Source organism: Dermacentor variabilis, chromosome 1 (assembly GCF_050947875.1).
Source record: "Dermacentor variabilis isolate Ectoservices chromosome 1, ASM5094787v1, whole genome shotgun sequence".
Taxonomy (NCBI): Eukaryota; Metazoa; Arthropoda; class Arachnida; order Ixodida; family Ixodidae; genus Dermacentor; species Dermacentor variabilis.
In genome coordinates this window covers 235,057,214-235,076,557 of record NC_134568.1, presented here as the reverse complement: position 1 = coordinate 235,076,557, position 19,344 = coordinate 235,057,214, and the positions used below count along the sequence as shown (strand labels likewise).

Genomic DNA, 19,344 nt, shown 5'->3' with positions numbered 1-19,344 from the left:
TTTGGGGAAAAATAAAAAAATTAGACAGCCGCAACACACGCCACTAAAGCCACCACCGCCGGCATAACGCGGAACCAACAGTTGGCAACATTCATTCGCGCGTCATTGCTTCGTCCGCTTCGTCTCCGCAACGAGAGCCGCCATCTTCTCGCGCCTAACGTTTTGTATGGTTTTGTTCTCTGCAATCCGCGCACACAGCTCATCGGTGGATGCACGTATGCTCGGCGTCGCAATTCGGCCTGCGTCATTTTCTGGTGTTCGCGCAATCGGTGTGAAACATGTCACATGTGAAATGTTTGATGGAAGTGCCTCTCGTCCGAGTCAAGCCGCCGTACGGGTGTATGGCTGTGCGCCCCGTTCTCGGAAGCGTCGACGGGTTTCCGGCATGCGGATTTCAGGTACGTGCAAATGCGTTTCGCCCTTCTATTGAGCTCCGGAGCAAAGCGTGCAGTATTTCATGTGAAAGATGCAGTGCCTGTCATCATGGTGTGAATTTCGAGCGGCAAACGAGAACTTTAGCACTTAGAGCACACCGCGGCTGCTAAGTCAGCGTGGAAATTGTTTTACGTTACCGTAATATGTTGCTGTCAGTCTAATCTGCGGCTTGTGGTCAGCTAGCCCATTGACTTTTGCTTGTGGCAGCGATAGGTACACAAATGGAAGCGGTAATAATTTTCGAGAGCAGAGAGTTGTTTCGCTCGATGTTTGGTCGTGTTCATGGCGTTATGAAAGCTAGAAAACTGGCTTGATCGTGCTTAGTTCCAACTCCAAGGGACGTAACGTTGGCGCTGTATATGTTTGTTTTCGGTGTCACGAGTACCACTTTCATGCTTTTGTTGCATGAGAGTGGTAGCTGCTGCATGCCGTCTGGGCAGAATACAATAAAAGCAATTTCCTCACTTTCATACGTATGCAATGTGACGTAACAAAATTTCTAGCGTTTTATTCGGAGCGTAAATATCCAGTATAGTTTAGTAAGAAACTCAAATTCTGTCTTAGCTTAGTAGGCGTGAAACAAGTGAAACTCTCATTCCTTTTTGAATTGTTCGCCCAAACCGCACCGTCCGCAGATGCGTCATCGGACAATTGACAGTAGCTTCGCTACGTGAGTAGTTTTATGCGCCAATATTGCCCGGTTAAGTATCCTGTTAATTTGTGCCGACGCTCGTTTATCTTGATTTTAAGCGGTTACTATCCCCGAGTACCGGACGATGCCAAACTTGTGAGGTGTAGCAAACGCGGGAAATTCAGTGGCGTGGCTGCAAGTTCCTGTTTTTACGTTTCTTGCATTCAAAGCCAACAGACACAGTATCACTGATTTATTTTCCATTTCTGCTTTACTTGATCAATCTAATGTGACAACTGCATTCGCTCTTTAATGTTCTCCATTTACCATGTATTCAGCTTGGCTGCCGTCATCTGTTCAGAGGATGCCACTGTGATAGCTCTTTCGTATAGCACATGCCTCTAGGCCCTTGTGTTTCAAGGGCTCTGGCGAGGCAGCAGTGCTCCAAGTAATTTTACCATCCTATATATTTTCTATTTTGCATCATTCTTCCACGATGGATTTTAATGTTCATAGTATTCGTCATTAGTCATCGCCATAATTTCATAGCACGTTGATTTTACGCACTTTACAGCGACAATTTTTAGGCCAGTTTACAGCCAAGTCACATCTTCCATAATACGTCAACATTACCACTTGTCATGGCGCTCTTTGGCCAAACCTGGCCCTTGCGCCATAAAACACCACACATCATCATCATCAGCTTGGCTGCCAGAAAATGCTTGAATTTCTTTCAGTATCCAAGTGACGAAATATTTCACTGACGGCCGTGTGTTAAACGCACAAGATGACAAAACTGATAGAAAAATGATGAGATATTTTTTTTATAGCGTTTGGACTCTACTTTTGGTGAGGATGTCGATCGACCTTGGGCCTGGTGACAGCACACCCGACATCTCCAAAGTGCAGCCTATCAGTTGAGTGCCCCCGAATGGACCATCAACATCGGAAAATGAAGCAGAGCCAGGTAGGGGCAATTTTTACCATGGAACAGAATACTGACAGCTGCCTCTTTCTTTAAGAACTAAATAACATATTTACAAACCAATCCTTTCTCTTTGTGCAGCCTACATAGAATTGTTTTTTTGCTTGTTATACAGACCTTCAGAAAGCAGTTCTTCTGAACCCTTTTTGCATGCACAAATAAATAAAGAGGAGTGCACTTTCTGAAGAAATTGATGCACTGAAATGTGCGTTCGACACACAATGAGATGCAAAATAACCAACAACTTTAAAGCGGTAAAAAAAAAACAAGTTTGAAACATGTTCTAACATCATAACCGGCCTTGGCATACGGATCTAAATATAACAGCAACAGAGGTGCATGCAGAGAAGTGTTTGTAAATGTTTGCAAGATATGTGCATTGTCTAAGAAATTGTTTTTATTTACTTGGAGCTTCTTGGTGCCATGGCAGTGCAGTAAAAGCTCGAGATGATGCCCCTGCTCCTAAAAAGCACCTTAAGATTTTAAAATTAAATTATGGGCTTTGACATTCCAAAGTCACAACCTGAAGTTTTGGGAACCTGGCCTTCTTTAATGTACACCTGAATCTAAGTGCATAAGCGTTATTGCATTTTACCCTCATTGGAGGGCAGCTGCCATGGCCTAGATTGAAGCTGGGACCAGCATGACTGAGCAGCATGGCATCATAGTAAGTGGGCTATAACACCAGGTCAAAATGAGAAATACCGCTTAGAGCTACCAACTTCTTGGGTTACAAGCACTTTGCACTACCGTTTATGTATCAATTTCTTTTTAGGCTGACTCCATTATTAGGGTGCGAAGCTTCAATTAGTCAAAACCAGCCTAAATTACAGAACCAGCTCAAAACACACACCAGGTATAGCTGGATTTGGACATGAAAATGGAGTCAGTTCATGTCGCCGAAAATGGAGGTGGCAGTCACACTATTTCATGCATTTTGCCTAAAACATAGTCAATAATAATTAATCAATTTCTAAAATATTCTTTTCATAAAGTTTTTTCAAGCATGAAAGGAGGAGCCAAATGGTGTTCAGGTGCACGAGCGAGTTGCACGGCACTTCTTGCATGTGTTCACTGGCTTCTTTCAAGCTTGAAAAAAAAATTTGTTGCACCTATTGAGCAGTAGAAAGCTGGATTGGGAATTTTGCAGGATGCTCTACAATTTTCGCACTGACACTTTTGCTTTGAATATAATATTTGAGCAGTTAAATAATCGTTAATAACTAATTACCTAATTAGGAAAAATGCAAGAATTGGTTTCACTGCCTCAAAACGATGGCAAACGACATTACCTTGGTGCTGTCCAGCTACGTGGTACTTGTACATATTTAAAGCTTGCACATGTCATACAGACCACCTGGTAATTACAAGGCATATATAGAAGTGGCTAAGTTGTGTGAGCCAGCCATGTGTAGCGAATCATGAGAAACAGCCATGTTTCTTTGACTTAAGGGCATGCTACATAAACAATATTTCTCCACGTGTAAGCTCATATGCATCTTTCAAGTATATTGCCTCGTGTGTTCAAAATAAACCATCCTTGCGCTTCCTTCATTATGTCTTCATCTGTTGCTATGCTAAATTTTTAACATGCAACTGCACAAATTTTCATCTAGTTTTCATATTTCCTCGTTGTTTGGTGGCTTTATTTCTGAACAAGTTGTTTTCGTTAAACCCTGTTGCACACAGCAGTACACAGCATTTCTGCCTAGAGTGGGAATTGTTTTTTTTTTTCAGATTGACATTAATACACCTTGCCTGGACAATGTAAGGCATTCTACATAACACAGCCCTGCAATAATGTTTTATATTTCATTCCAGCATCATGCAAAACTGTTTATTTATTAGATTAGAATATGTATAAGTGTTGGAAGTAACAGAACTGGAAGAAGCCAGCAGATAATGAGGCCAAGGAAAGCATACAGGAACATGTTTTAAGTTTTTTATATGAAGTATAGAAATGATAAATTCTAGGTAAGTGAAAGTGGATTAAAAGATATCCACCTGTGGGTGGGGAATTGACCCATAACCTTCACATTACGCATGTGATATACTAACCGCTGTGGTACTACGGCCGTGTTCGAGCGTCGACAATCTGAGGGGCCATTGTAGAAGGTTGAATGCTGCCTCGGCGGCACAGTGGTTAGTGCATTGTACGCCTAATGCAAAGGCTGTAGGTTCGTTCTCCCCCCATGCCTAGTTGTTTTTTTGACCATTTTCATTTCCCTTTATCATTTCTACATTTAAATAGAGAATTACAAATAAGTTTCCACGTGCCTTCCCTGGCATCTTGCAGCTGTGATTCAGAAAAATTTTGACCCTCAGTATCCTTTCTTCTCGTTTGGAAGAACAGGAGCTTCACTTTAAAAATAATGAGTTCACCTTGTTCAGCATCTCAATGTGGTCTCAAATCTTATCACAGCATGTGTATTACTAAGTGAAGTTTTTGTTAAGATGATGATATAGCATGGAACGTAATTAGTAGCCTTTGTGTACAGATATATGACTAGTCTAATAAACAGGAGGGTTTTAAGAAGCACTTCTAACATGGTCTGAGCATGTGTTTAAAAACACCAATCTAGCATGATTTCAGGCATAACTGTTGCCCCTGAAAAATATTTGGATCATCTACATTGGCATTGTTTTTAGAGAGCACCAATACTGCTTTGATAGAAGTAGCCTCGTGGAACATGAAGCATCGCTTCTTGCTGAGTCAAGGAAATATCTGCATATCTGAGGTGCATGTGTCATATGCTCGAATGCTGTTTAAAGGCTGCTAATAAGAAAATTACTTCACTTGCCTTCCAGGGATTGCTTCAGTAGTCTATGCTACTCGATCATAAACAATTTACCAGAGTGAACATTCATCACAGTTGGCTTTGCAATGTTTATGCAAAATACCGCAATTGCCTACTAGACATGTGACTGCACTAAAACTTGGAATTAATGACCAGTAAGATTTATGGGACCAGCAAAACTTAGTTTATTACTCCAGAACAAAATGCGAGGCACTTCGGTTATTTCTGCCATAGAGTTTCTTACAGTAATTACTACAGGGAACTCTGGCGCTGCATTCGTACCACCATGGGAATGATAGGAAGCACATGGATTTGTCTGTTATTCGTGCTTGTGAATTCAGACGTTCTTGTGGCTTCGTATATTATACGCCTTATAAATCTTATTGTCGTAAATTTCAGCGCAGTCTATGTCTATACTCTTCGAAGTGCAGAAGACGGCGCCAACACGCACAATTGCTATTAATTGCAACGATTGAGCTTGTCCAGGTGGCCAAGTCGGAAGGCGCCAAGCGTCTCAAGGCACTGGTATGCCCGCGATAAATTCATCACGGCGTTGCACTCGCTTGTCGTTACATGCCTCCGTGGCTTAATGGTTTTAATATCAGACTTCTGTTCTAGAGTACCCGTGTTTGAATCCTGTCGTCGGACGATTTTAATGTTTATTTATTTATTACGCAGTATATTGTTGAAAATGACTAGTTTACAAAGTCACAAAGCCGTTTGAAGCCAAACAGACGAAGTTTAGGCAAATCCATGTACTTCCCATAATTTCCATGCTGGTACAAACGTTCTTGTTCGATCTCCTGTGGACACTAACGTCAGAGTTCCCTCTAGTAATTATTGTATGAAACTGATTTCTGCACCTTGCTCGTCCAGAAGCGGCACCACACCTGCGTAAGCATGCACTACCTTTCGGCCAAGTGCAGGGAATGCTGTGAACTCGCCCTGTACAAAGCCTGCACTAAGTAAAACAAATCACAACGTGCAGTTGCTGCCACGTTGAACTGGTGGAATGAGTAGTGAAATGCAGCACCTCCTGAACTAGTTGAGAAAGTGCAGGTTAATCAAGTGGAGATTATATAATAACAGAAGTTGAGTGATTCTGCATTACATTCACGAAATATACTGCATGATACTTTTCCATTTATTTCCTCAGTTATTAAGCATCTCTTTTGCATTGTTGGACAAAACTATAGAATGCCAACATATTTTCTAGCATTCACTGGTAGCAAGCATGTCAAAACTTGTAGTTTATGGATTGCCGCTTTAGCCGTTAACCCCCAAGTTAATTACGGAAAATGTACCAAATTTTCCAAATTTTTTACGTACTCAATTTTTCGTTGTCATTCTCATTCTAAAAATATATTTCATTGGTCTCTGGTTAGAAATAACACAAAAATAAGAGCTGCTCTTGAGGGCAGCTTTTCCTCAATGCCGACTGCAACTCATCTTTGACAATAAGAGCAGCATAACATCGGGCAGAGAGTGCGACTCGTCATTGGCGATATTGGTGCAACCTCCAGTCACTAGTACAGCTTGGGATCAATGGTTAAAGGTTGCGACTTTGTTACTTCCCAATTTTAATTCTGCAGCTGTTACACTTGGGTGTAGCGTGTGTATGTACGTGTGCATGCATAAAAATGACATCACGCTAGAGCAAAGCAACTGTAGCGCAGAGAGGCGTTAGTCATCTTTATATAGTTGCTTTGTAAAGATGCACTAAGTTTATCTTTTGCAGTATAGACTTGGCGCTCATTGGCCAAAGATGCCATTGTGCTACTAAAACCTATCAATTAATTCGCTTTTTGCAGTAGCAGGCGCTTATTCCTTTCTCAGGATCGTTCTGTGAGTTTTAATTTGCTTTTCTTGAACTGTGCAATTCCCACTCACAGGACTGCATCTCATCTGAGGTGTTCCTTTTTCAATCATGAATGTTGAGGTCGTGTTTGTGAAACTCGATTTCTTGCCTCAAACGAGCTTGTACAAACTGACCAAGCTGATAATTCTACCTGCTTATATATTAAATATGTTGCGGTTATGAACCCTCATAATGAATGACACATAGTGTAAAAATTTTATCTAATGAAACAATTTAATGAAATTTTTCATGTTTTTCGCGTTCGTGTTCACTTCTCTGCTCTCGTGTCCTGTCTGCATGCCTCACCTCTTTTTTGCATATTAAATATCGTATAAGCTTAACCATGCTTTTTTACCACAATGCAGGGGGAAAAGGTTCCGGAAACACCATGCATTCAGTATGGTGGCCCAGACGTGTATGCAAGCAACCTCCTTCATGTGGACCAAGAACTACTCTGCAGTGTCTCGCAGACTTCCATGCGAAGCCCTCAACATTCTCGTCTCAGTGGAATGGCTGCTCATCTATCTGCGTGTCCATCACCAAGACGGCCAGTTGTAAAGCTCCTGTACCCGTTTAAGAAAGCTTAATGATTTTTTTATTTAGTTTTCACGGTTGGCCGTAGAATCTTAACATTTTTTATGTTCCTAACATTTTTACCTGGCACAAAGTGGTGCAATAACTTTAAACCAGTGTAATGTATTTAAGTGATGCTCACTCTAATGCCTATCTGGTTTTGTTTGTGTTTAAGAAATTTGAATGTCTGATGAGGTAACAGCATTTAAATTTGTTATCGTGGCTCGTTTCAATGAGCTGCAAGGAAATAAGACGCAAAACTTGTCACACGCCAGTTGTAGCATTTTTGTTTTCATGACTAAAGTATACACGTTTCAAAAGATGGAAAGTGGGGAAAAAAGCCTCAAGAACATAATCGTCCTAGGATTGTCATGTCCTTACAACTCTGCAATGACTAATGCCTCATACATCTTGGGAGCACATTGGTCGCAATGCCTACAGATATACTTGATAACAGAATAGCTTGCACTCAGATTTGCCAGGCAGTTGATGGCTGAGGGCTTTTGTTTGTCGTCTTCATGTTACTACTATGTATTCAATATTCATTTAGATGTGCTGCGGTTTTTTGCAGTCACCTGTATATATATATATATATATATATATATATATATATATATATATATATATTCTTCGTTTCAATAAAAATTTAGTTGAGAGTTAGTGCTCATCCTTTCTGCTTCTAGTCTGTGTCCGTGTCACTTCGCGCTGCAATCCAAGATCATGCTACTGTACCAACTCGCCCAACTTTCTATCCTTGTGTTAAAGACACACTCAGACTTGTTCTTACTTATGTGACCGGTTATTTTTGTGCTTTATAATAAGATGCAGTGCTTTTCGAATGAAAACATGTGATAGTTCATAGTGAGGTTATTTAAAAAAAACTGTTCTGCTTAAAATTTAATTGAGCAAGCCTGTGCCATTATTCGGTGCTTATGTCTTTGTATTGGTATGGTTTTACTCCTTATCTTCCTTTTTACTTTTAAAATGTGCAAACATTATTATGTAAACATTTCTCTTTAATTAAATAAGTACTTTTCTTCTGACATTTCGTCACAAATTTTACAATAATTTTGTTCAGTTAGGTAACCTTAGACGAGCTGATTGTTATTCTGGTAGCTTAACTTACAATGCCTGTGGAATATTAAATGCAAGCACATGGTGAAAAATAAACTAAATTATTGGGTATAAGCAGGTCACTGGCAGTATATGGAGCATACATATATTTCAGGAAATAGTGCATGCTTATATATTGAACAGCATGCACACCTACGCATGCTGTTTTGTTCGTAAATGCTGAAACATTATTCGACGTGGAAGCACTTTGTTCTTTGGCTTTCAGTGCTACCTTTGTCATATGTGTGAAAGTACTAGTAGAAGCATCCCGTGGAAATAATTGACAACTTTTATGAATAGAGGTATAAAATGTGTGCTTAAAACGGCAAAAAACTGCTTGACAGGCAAGCGTATGCTTCTGTAGTACTGCACTTGTTACCGTCGCCAATCCATGCATTGCTTGCGCTCTATTGCATTCAATATGAGCTACAACAACGAGCTGTGGTGTCTTTCCCTTCTGGTCGAGCTGGTGTTGCGAAAATTTTTGACCAAGAAAAGTGGAGGTTTTTAATTATTTGTGAAATGCATGTAACCGTGCTTTTGGCTGTGTGCTGTTTCCACGGGGTTATAAGTACTGGTGCACCAAGGTGCGGGAGATCCTGTATCCTTAGTGCAGCGCGCATTGTTATTGCGCTCTGCATCCTGCCGGCAGTGTACTATCACTGCAGAGGAAGATTACGAAAAGCATGGCGTGTGTACCTTGCTGCAATGGCGAAACCTTAAATTGTTTGCCTGAAAGGGTCGCACGTTATGCTACCACATGACGGACCAGAAGCGCAATATGACGACGCCTCAGATTCTGGCTCATGCTGAACAAGGTAGTACCATAGCTAAGGCTAGGCAGCATTCACAACAGCTAGTCTGCCCATTAACTACATGGCTGTAGTGAACGCAAAAATACTTGCAGGGATAGCACCCTTTTGGAAGGGTGCTGTCCATGCTACACCCATATTGAAAGGGTGGTGTATGTATTACACCCCATATAGAAAGGGTGTTGTTTGTTTTACACCCATGGGCGAGGTGACGTCATATTAACACCCCTTCTTCTGTGGGGTGTTAATTTGCATCCCTTTGCTTGGGGTGTAGCAATACACCCAAAAAGGGTGTCACCCATGGGACAAGTCATTTACACCCTTAAGGGTGTTAAAATTTTTAGAGTGTAACAGTCTTTCTCAATGTCAGCGGGGCACCAGGCACCGCAAATCACACCCATGTGCTCGTTAGTGTTAGATTTAACTTTAGTGCGGCCGATTCCTGAAGTGAATTTCTCAATTTTTAAGTAGCTCAGACATCTTTATTCAGACAATTGAAGGTCTGAGTATTCGCCGTATCATGCAGGGAGTTCCGCGAGACCGTGAATTGGTATTCTTTTCAATTAACTTAATAGCAGCTTTACAGCGAAAACTACACTGTACACTGGTCTGCAATGTACATTATAAGCTGATGACCTGTGTACACAGGCGTCTGGTTCATGCGTTCCTCTGCTTCGATCGGCGCTGCAAGAACAACACCTCGAGGATACTTAAACCTTCGTGAAAGAGACGGGTGTGATTTTTTTTCTTTTTTAACGTTTAGACAGCTGCCGTTCATTTCATTAAATGGCAGCTGGAAAATTATTGCCTATCACTTGAAGGGCCAAACTATCCATGACTGGCGGCCTTCTCTACGTGCAGGTTCCAACGTTGTCGTGCACCTGGAGATGAGCAACAACCACACGCAGGGCGTCTCCAGAAACATTGTTGCCGACATCACGGGCTCAGTCTTTCCGGAGCAGGTAAAATGCGAGCGAAAGGGAGTCGCGGTAGCAGACGCTGGCGACGTTCGCTTAATCTTATTTTCTTGTTTTGAGTAGCACATGCTTTACATCTTTTTTTTTCGTGCATCTTACCCTCTCTTCATAAGAATATTCAGCATTTGTATACTTGGATACATTTATTACCAGGGAAGCATTCACGGCAAACGTTCACTAGCCGCCAGTGCGCTTGTCCGTGGCGGAGTGGCCATTGAACAGCGACTTCACAGGGCACAGTGCAACTAGTTCAGTACAGTCAAATAGGAAACGGAGATTTTTTTTCCCTAGTTTTGCCTGAACTACCTTGCTACCGAAACCAATGGTCGAGAGAAAAAGAGAGTCCTGATGCCTAGCTAAATGACGACAAACGGCTGAAATGTCTTCGAAGTCGGCTCAGTTCATCGTTACTTTAAGCGCGACAGGTTGTCCCTTCGCTCCACCTTGCACACAAACATTCGAAAACGAGACCAAACATTAAAAAAAGAATCCTTTTAATTCATTTGGTACCATAAGAAGAAAACACTCCACTTATCTCGGCGCCTCTGCGGCTTGTATACAAGGTCATGAGGCCGGCCAAGGTGTGTGCTGTCGCAGGGAAGCCCGAACTATTGTGTGATAAGCACATGTGTTGTTCTTGAACCGTATTCCACAAAAAGTCATTTTGCTAGAACTATTCGAAAGACAAGATGCCAACCAAACAATGGCTAAGCTGATGACGATCAAAAAGCTTTGAATTCGACCCCTGTAACTTAAAAAAACAGTCTTCAGCATTGAAAAAAGAAATCAACAAACACTATGCTATAAAAATAGGCAGTTATCTTTTTCTGCATTATGATAGTTCATTATTGATCGTGTTTACCTTGTGTGATTATTGAGGTCTGCATGCAAGGCTACGGTAGTACAACTAATAATTGAGATAAAGTGAAGTGCTCTTCATCTCGTTTCCAGCCTCAAAAAATGCATCCCAAGTTATAATATTTAATGTGTGTTTCAGCTGCTTCGTTCGGAAATGCGCTGGCTTGTTTGTTTAGTACAACGCGTGGCTTCTTTTATCGGCTGTACAAGAGCTCGAATCGTTACACCCTTGAAGCTTTCCCGAGACTTCACTGGCGCGACGAGGCAGATGGTTTTGCGTTTCGACTCTCTTGAGGGCGTGGTCTGCCTGTCGGCAAGCCAGAATGATCGCTGCGAGATAACGGCGACTAAGCGTGCATCGCTGACGGATCTATTAGCACTCTCATTTCCGGGCGTAGAAGCTGCACACTTCTCGCTTTCTATTTCAATGCCAACTAATTTCGAAGTTAACACAGCCACGCCGTGTGTACCGGTATTATGTCTTCGAAAATCTTCAAAAAAATTTGGCAGTCGCAACTCCAGTTGAGCGCACGTAGTGCGAATCGTTGTTGTTTGGTAGTAGAAGTGCACTCACGAAGAATGGTAATATTCTGAAGCGAAACGTATACTGCATGTTATGAAGATTACATGTTTATGACAAATAGCATTGCTAGAGATTATGATCGTGCACAATTTTACATGCTTACATTGTTAGAAATGCACATCGTTTGACATAATTGCTCAATGTTCATTGGTTCACTGATTGTGGTTTCGACCGTGTCTTGCCCAGCGATATCACTGGTGGTTTCACTAGTGGATTCACTGGGGTATATCAAGCCCAATGTGTGTCATTTCTGACGTCAATGCGCACTTGTGGAAGAACCCAGATAAGCTATGCCTCGAGTCCGACAGCGGATGTGTCAAGCGATATAAGTGATTGCACATAGTTTCATCAGCGCTAAACTGGGTCTGAAGGTCACATTGAGCGCTATCTGGGCGTTTTGGAAAAGCTGTACGCTACAAATGCACTCATAGGTCACTGTTTGAGATGCTGTGTTATGCTTCATTGCTTGCCTCCCAGATCGGCCCACGAAAAGGGTCAAATACCAGCGGGAAAAACGGGTCTACATTCGACAAGAATGCTTTGCATTAGTTCATACTAACACGCACTATAGAGGGTCATCAGCTTTCAAGTAGATGAATGAATGAATGAATTATTTCATCCTGAGTACAATTTCAAGAAAGCTGCAGGGGCAAAAGGCGCATGCACAGTGCCTGACAGGGGCCCCTGTACCCGCAAAATACGCATGTATTGTACATTATTTAGTGGTAGTTCACTGGCAGTGAGCAGTTATCGCATAGGTAATCTGAATGGGACCGGTTAAAGTTAGTGCACCTGGGTTATTTAGCTCAGTGCTCTTCTGGCGTCTTATAACTCCAGATACGACAAGAACGACCCCACTGACGCGCTCCGTATTCACTCTAAGAAAAGTTTGCGCCATTTGTGGCTTATAGTGTCCCCAAACCATAAACGTTGTCTACCTCGCGTGCATTTCCTTTCTTTAGCGATACGCTACCAATATTTATCGGGCACGAACTGCACGCGCGTATCAGCGTTGCATAGTGTTCCTGGCAGAAAAGCAGCAAGCGCATAGCGTTAAACGAAGAGTACACAAGATTGATGACCATTATCCTTGGGAGACAATAACCCAGAAGAGCACAATTATTTTCTTGTTAGCGTACATAAGTATACAAAGCGGTCTGGGTCTTTATTTAGATTTCGCGCTTATGAGTGCTTGCTTTTCGCTGAAATTGAATCACAAGGTCAAATGTTCGCATATCTAGAAAAACACTGTGTTTGCTTGTCTGATTTGTTCATAAAGACGAAACATCACCGCAGTGCACACGCCTCGTCATTGGAGAAGCCAGCTGCTAGAGATACGTGAACCGGTTTTTCCGCCTGTGCGCAGCTAAATGGCCGGACGAACCTGTCGAGCAGCGATGCCAAGTGCTCTATTGAACGGTGCATGCGGACCCAGAGAATGCAATTTTGTTGTAAAGTGTAACCCTTTAAGGACGAAGCATAAAAATATTCGAAGGAAACGTATATTTTTTTATTGAAATATGCAAAATGCACGAAGAAAAAAAGAAGATATTCAATGAAAAAATATATACTTTGAGGAAACTTTAGTAATGTAGGTTGTCTAGATGTGGGGGGCAACAGCTAGCAGGCAGAACACCGGAAGCGAGCTTCACCCCACGCTACCTATGGTTTCGTGCAAAACTTGTACAGACAGGTCTGGTCGGATGCAGCAAAGAGGTGCGCACTGCATTTCGTTTACATCAACTGCGTGGCCACTGCAGCCGGGTCGGTCTATTGCCTGTAATCGTGCTTTACGGAAGTAAAAGAATCGCGCACCAAGCTTCTTCATTGTCCTCTGTCTCTGCTCTAATCCAACAAATTACGCCTGATCCATACAATCCATTTATGGCCCAAGTCTTTTAGCCAGAAACTCCGCACTGAAACAAAAAACTCAGTAAAAAAAATAATTTTGTTTTGTTGCCTGCAGGAAACGCTAGTATATGCTTATAGGTTTAACCAAAAACAAAACAGCGGTAAGCGACAAACTATTTTCTAGAAGGTCGAATAAAACGTAGGCCATGCGACTCGCACACCCTATTTGTGGGCAGTTTTTTGCACGTAAAACCGATAACAGACTGGCTGCCTTTGTTGGCTCTCATTACTATATGCCAGATAGACGGATGTGGTATGCTCGTGCAGTACGTGATCGTGGGCGCGCACACGGACAGCTGGGACGTGGGCCAGGGCGTGGTGGACGACGCGGGTGGCGTGTTCATCTGCATGGCAGCGATGGCGCAGCTGCGCCGCATGCAGCTGCGACCGCGGCGCACGCTGCGCCTGGTGCTGTGGACGGCGGAGGAGGTCGGCATGCATGGGGCCACCGAGTTCGTTCGCCGGCACCGGGACGAGATGGACGCCGTGTCGCTGGCGCTCGAGTCGGACATCGGCACGTTTGCGCCCGTCGGGCTCACCACGAGCGGCGGCGACAACACGACCGCTTGCATCCTGCGCCGGCTGCTGACCCTGACCGCGCCCGTGGGCGCTACGCGGCTCGAGCCCAGCCGCGGCCGCGGCTCCGACGTCAGCAAGCTGGAAGAGCTTGGCGTGCCGGTTTCCGTGCTCCTGACGCGTAACGAGCGGTACTTCCACTACCACCACACGCGCGCCGACACCGTGAGCGCCGTGAGCAGCCGCGACCTGGACCTGTGCGCGGCCTTTTTGACGGCCGTGGCTTACGCGGTGGCTGACCTGCGAGACATGCTGCCCCGAGGACATTGATCCCCGCACCGCCGGGAAAGACTCGATGCGTGCGCCATCTCTGACACTTGCCGTGGCACGGAAACACTTTGCGAGGATGAACGCAGCAATGTACAGCGGATATCAGCTCCTGTCGGCGGAGGGAACAGGCTTATAGCGTAGACTGGCAGCTGTCACTGACACTCGCTGGTTGCATCCTTTGCGCGTAGGTCTGCAACTGCGTTTCTGTATCCTCTGTGCGAATGCTGTTTCTTTTTTGCTTCCCTTCTATCTTCAACTTCCTTTTTCTATCCCCTCCTTCTAAAGAGTTGGCAGGCTTTGAGCCCCTCTCGGTGACCAGTTGCCAGCATGCTTCTTCCCTATTTCCCTCCCTGCTTTGTGTGCGTTTTCATATCAGATAATAAGGCTTACGTTCTTGCCTTCCATTTGAACGTTTGAATGTGAGAAAAATAAAGTATACAAAGCGCCCGGTTTGTATAGGCGGGCACTTCTCCTGGTACCTCTATGCTCATGGGATATTTCTGTTGCAGTTTCCCACACGACGCCAAGAACGGAGAGTTGGAGATCCCGTGTAATACTAGCCCGAATTTATACCATTACCCAGAGAGTCTTTTTCACACCCCGTGCTTGCGTGAATGCGATGCGACCGCGAATGCAACGCGAAGCGGACTTTTTGAGGCTTCAGAAATAAAATACGCACATAGTATTGCGACGATAGCGAAGGCGAACGCCGCATGCAGCGACCACTGCCAGTCAGTTTAGAAAAGATGAGAAACACGCACACGAGTACTTGTAGGCTTTCATTATGCCCATCCCTTTGTACTTGCCTCACACCGCGCATCGCCCGCCATTGCCGCGAGGCCTCAAGGAGTTCAAGGTGTCAGGCCCTCATACAAATACCGCCCTGCTGCCTCTTCCGCACTCCTTGCTGTGTGACTTCGGATATTAGGAGCCTGGAAAAGAATGTATACAAGTTATTGAACTCATGCGAGGCTTTTCGTTTTTCTTTTCTTCGGGGCTCATTGGTAGAGCCCAAAGTAGCGCCCCACCCTGCGCTGAAAAAAAAAAAAAAGAAATACGCGCTCCGTTTTTGTTTTTCTGCTGTTTTGTCTGCGCTCTACATGTTTCTTAGAAGTACAATATACTGGGCGAGTGGTTATTCCGCACTGACGAAGAATATAGCGCGATACACAAGGGACGAGAAACGATGACGACACCAGCGCACTCTAGCCACTAGATGCGCGCATCGATATAGAAAATATTTGCGTCCACCAACTTTGCTTGCCTGATTTGTCCAATAGAAAAAATATCACACCGTCATGTGCACACTTCGACATTGTAGAAGCGGGCTGAGACATGAACTGAGACACCTGCGCGCAGCTGATGACCGGACAAACAAGCCTTTAATTTAGCGGTGCATGACGGACCCCCCCCCCCCCTCCCCCCCAAAAAATGCAATTTTGTTGCAAAACTAAGCCCTTTAAGGAGCGAACAAACAAAAAACCATTTGAAGGAAGTGTTTAGCTGTCATTTCATCAATATTCGGCGTGCTTTTTAAAGTTCTTATTTCCACACGGAAAATTAGCTTTATTTCAGTGAATATATTTTCCAATACAACGTGTCGCCGCTGTTTTTCGGTAGATATTTTTAGTTTACTTTGTGTGTGTGTGTGTGTGTGTGTGTGTGTGTGTGTGTGTGTGTGTGTGTGTGTGTGTGTGTGTGTGTGTGTGTGTGTGTGTGTGTGTGTGTGTGTGTGTGTGTGTGTGTGTGTGCGTGCGTGCGTGCGTGCGTGCGTGCGTGCGTGCGCGTTTTCTGACTGTTGGCGCTGAAACGTGTAGTATCACCGCAGATACCGCTCTTCGCCACTGTATAGTTGCGTCCAATACATAGAGTAACGAATGTTTCAAGAGACACAGTCTTGCAGGGGCACTAACCATACCGAGATGCGGCTATGCAGTAATTAAGAGCGAGTGCATTTGATACACGAACACAAATACACTCCAAGAAAAGTTTACAGCCTTTGGAGTGACCCTTCTGCCACACAACGATAATCGTCATCTGCCTCGATGCGTTTCCTTTCTTCAACGCTGCAAGCCCGGTACTATCCAGTAACGAACGGCATGCGCGTTATCAGCATGATAGCATACCCGACAGGGAAGTAGCGGGCGCGGCGTTTTCAAGAAAGGAAACGCTTGAGGCAGATGACGATTATCGTTGTGCGGCAGAAGGGGCACTCGAAAGGGTGTAAACTTTTCTTAGAGTGTAGAATGAGACTTCACTTATAACATCATCATCAGGTGTACAGACCTGAAACGAAGAACTCAGAAAAAGATTATTGGGTAGATACCACTCCGCATTGATACGACCACAAGGCACCGCAGACCCATCTGCGTACCACTTCCATGTTAAAAGCGAAAAATGGTGTAAATCTGTCTATAACTCACACCCTTTCACCATTTTTGGGTAAAGGATGTGAGTTATAGACATTTACATCCCTATTCACTTTAAGGGGTGTAAATTATTTTACAATGTATACTAGATTTACTTGGCATTTGTAAGAATTTTTACTATTGACTGGGAGCCCCATCTCCCCTACGTTAAGTGCCCATACAGTACCCTCTTAAAGAAGTTTGCACCCTTTGGGTCGTATATATCTGGTCCCAAAACAATAACCGTCATCTGTCTTGCCCGCATTTTCTTCTTTCACGAACATTTAATACCGGAAATAAGGAATATAAGAACGCGTTCTTGTGCGGACTAGGCGTTGTCTATGGAACATTTAGGAACGCGTCCGTCCGTCCGTCCGTCCAATCCCATCCCATCCCATCCCATCCCATCCCATCCGACCGTTCGCGCGCTCTACACAGCAGTGGACGGCACTGTACACGCGAAACTAATTGCCGAGCTGCTTTTCGCTAACCGCGTAACAACGCCGGGCGCAGCCACTGTGCATAAAAAGTGCCCCAAAAAGTAACGAAATTAGTTACAATAAGGTTGTGGGTCAGAGAAAGCGCCAAAACTTGTCCCGGTAAGATTCAGTACTGCGAAACTGCGTCACACGGTGGAGGTGATTTTCGTTAACTGCGTCACAAAGGCGGGTGCGGCGAGCGTGCCCGAAAAACTACCGTAATAAGTTATAATAATGTTGGGGCTCGCAGAAAGCGTCGCGAACATCTTCCAGTACGAGTCAGTATCGCAAATTAACTACGCCAGGATGGCCGAGCTGTTTTTCGCTAACTGCGCCACAAGTCTCGCTTCCATTCCGTAAAAGCCAGAATTGCTTGAAATGCGTCGCAGACTGTCAAACAAAAGTTCTCACCTCGCCGTAGTCCAATAGTGCAGTGGTGCCGTGTCGAAGTGCAGAAGGAACGCAAGAATGCGCTGGGAGCCGAACAAACGTGCTACATCCAAGAAGAAACGGGTCGCCGTACAGGCGAACTTCACATGCGCAACCGGCCTCGCTGGCTTCGGTGGCCTTCTGGATGTGTCTGGCGCATGACGCATGCATCTGTCGTGCCTGGCGTGCCGTTAGCTTGTTGCTAGGTAACGCAAGAAAAGCGAGTCACAAGGTATAAGTTCATTTATACGCAAAACTTTTTAGCTTTAGCGGATATAATTAAAAAAATAAAACGTTGTTTGTAAGTCCATTTCACTGTCTTTTTCTCGATGCTCGCGTCAACTAACGGATGGGATGAAGACTAGCCGTGACGTGTTTCCTGTCACCAGTTTTCGCCAAGTGTCCCCTCTTGTTGAATTTCTTTCTTTATGTTCTGTTCGTGTGAGTTTTGAACAGCCAACCAGCTCGATGTAATGTCGGCCCGCCTTAAGTGTTAATTAGCCGGTGTTTAAGCATGTTGCACAGGACGGCTGCACGGAGGGTTAATCTCTGGCTTAAACAATGCAATCAAAGGCACTGTGCCAGCTGGTCCGCCGGAATATTTAAATACAGAGACGCTTGGGGCATTTCTACGCTTTTCAAGTCGGATTTGAGCGATCTGAAAGAACCAAGAACATTTAGTCGGAGCGTTCTTTTTCGATCACCCGAACAAAATGGCTACCTCTGGAGCACTCCGAAACGACCACCCGAAGCCGCCATAAGACTACAACCGAAACAGGTAAGCCGGGAGCTGACCTGTGGTATCGGTGAGCAAGCAGCGAGGGTGAGCAAAGGCTATTGGGCGACGGGCGGACGCAGACAGCCACTTCCCGCGCGGTGCCCGATTTAAGATAGGCCGTTACGAAAACCCTACCTTCAATAGGTGACCCCGCTCTCAGAACCGCTTCCGTCGCGTTCAACCAGCGAAAGCGCAGCCTTTAAGTTGTGCATTTTAAATCTAGAGGGCATCACTCTATGAGGCCTGGATTTGGACACGTCCTATTCACGAAAACAGCTGGCAAAAAATTAATTAACAGAAAGGAGTGTTCTTTCCCGTTCACTCAACTTTATTGCTAAAACCTAGTGATTGCCAAAAATGCAAACAACCACATCTACTTTACTTAATCCCACTAAACCTTAGAATGCCCGGCAACCGCTAGGGGCAAGCAGAACATGCGTTAATAGACAACCAAATAGACAGCCAGGAGTCATCAAAATGATAGTGAGAAAACAGAGACTGTGAATTAGACGCAAAGAATGGAAAAAAAAAGACCATGTAGATTTACACGAATGAGAAGAAAGAAATTAGAAGGGAACATCTGTACGATAACACGAGGGCGGTGCCTTGCTATCTTAGGCTCGAGCTGGGCGGGAGGGGGGGGGGGGGTATTCTGTAAGAGTCCACTTAGTGGACTGTCCATTTCGGCCGCTGCTGATTGGCTAGGGACGCTCGTCTTCTCCTCTCTCGTACAGCTGCATCCAATCAGCAGCGGCCGAAATAGACAGTCCACTAGGTGGACTCTTACAGAATACATCCCCTGGTTGCCAAAGGACAAAAACATACCGGAGCAAATATTCGCCACGAGATGAGGCATGTGTCTGCTGCATC

The 19,344-nt window shown here is 44.3% G+C and overlaps 1 protein-coding gene and 1 long non-coding RNA gene across 2 annotated transcripts in view; both read left to right on the top strand.

The window, feature by feature from the left end:
* The window catches only part of LOC142559736 (carboxypeptidase Q-like), a 44,319-nt gene extending 29,461 nt beyond the window's left edge, over positions 1-14,858 (top strand). Inside the window, exons 5-6 of the mRNA XM_075671332.1 lie at positions 10,067-10,167; positions 13,802-14,858. Coding sequence (XP_075527447.1) covers positions 10,067-10,167; positions 13,802-14,380 — 680 coding nt within the window. The 3' untranslated portion in view covers positions 14,381-14,858. The remainder of the gene's footprint in view (positions 1-10,066; positions 10,168-13,801) is intronic.
* On the top strand, positions 45-7,754 carry LOC142573115 (uncharacterized). Its single transcript, XR_012826230.1, has 3 exons — positions 45-398; positions 1,897-2,033; positions 7,073-7,754. It is a non-coding gene; the product is annotated as an uncharacterized LOC142573115 (long non-coding RNA).
* Positions 14,859-19,344: the final 4,486 nt, after the last annotated feature.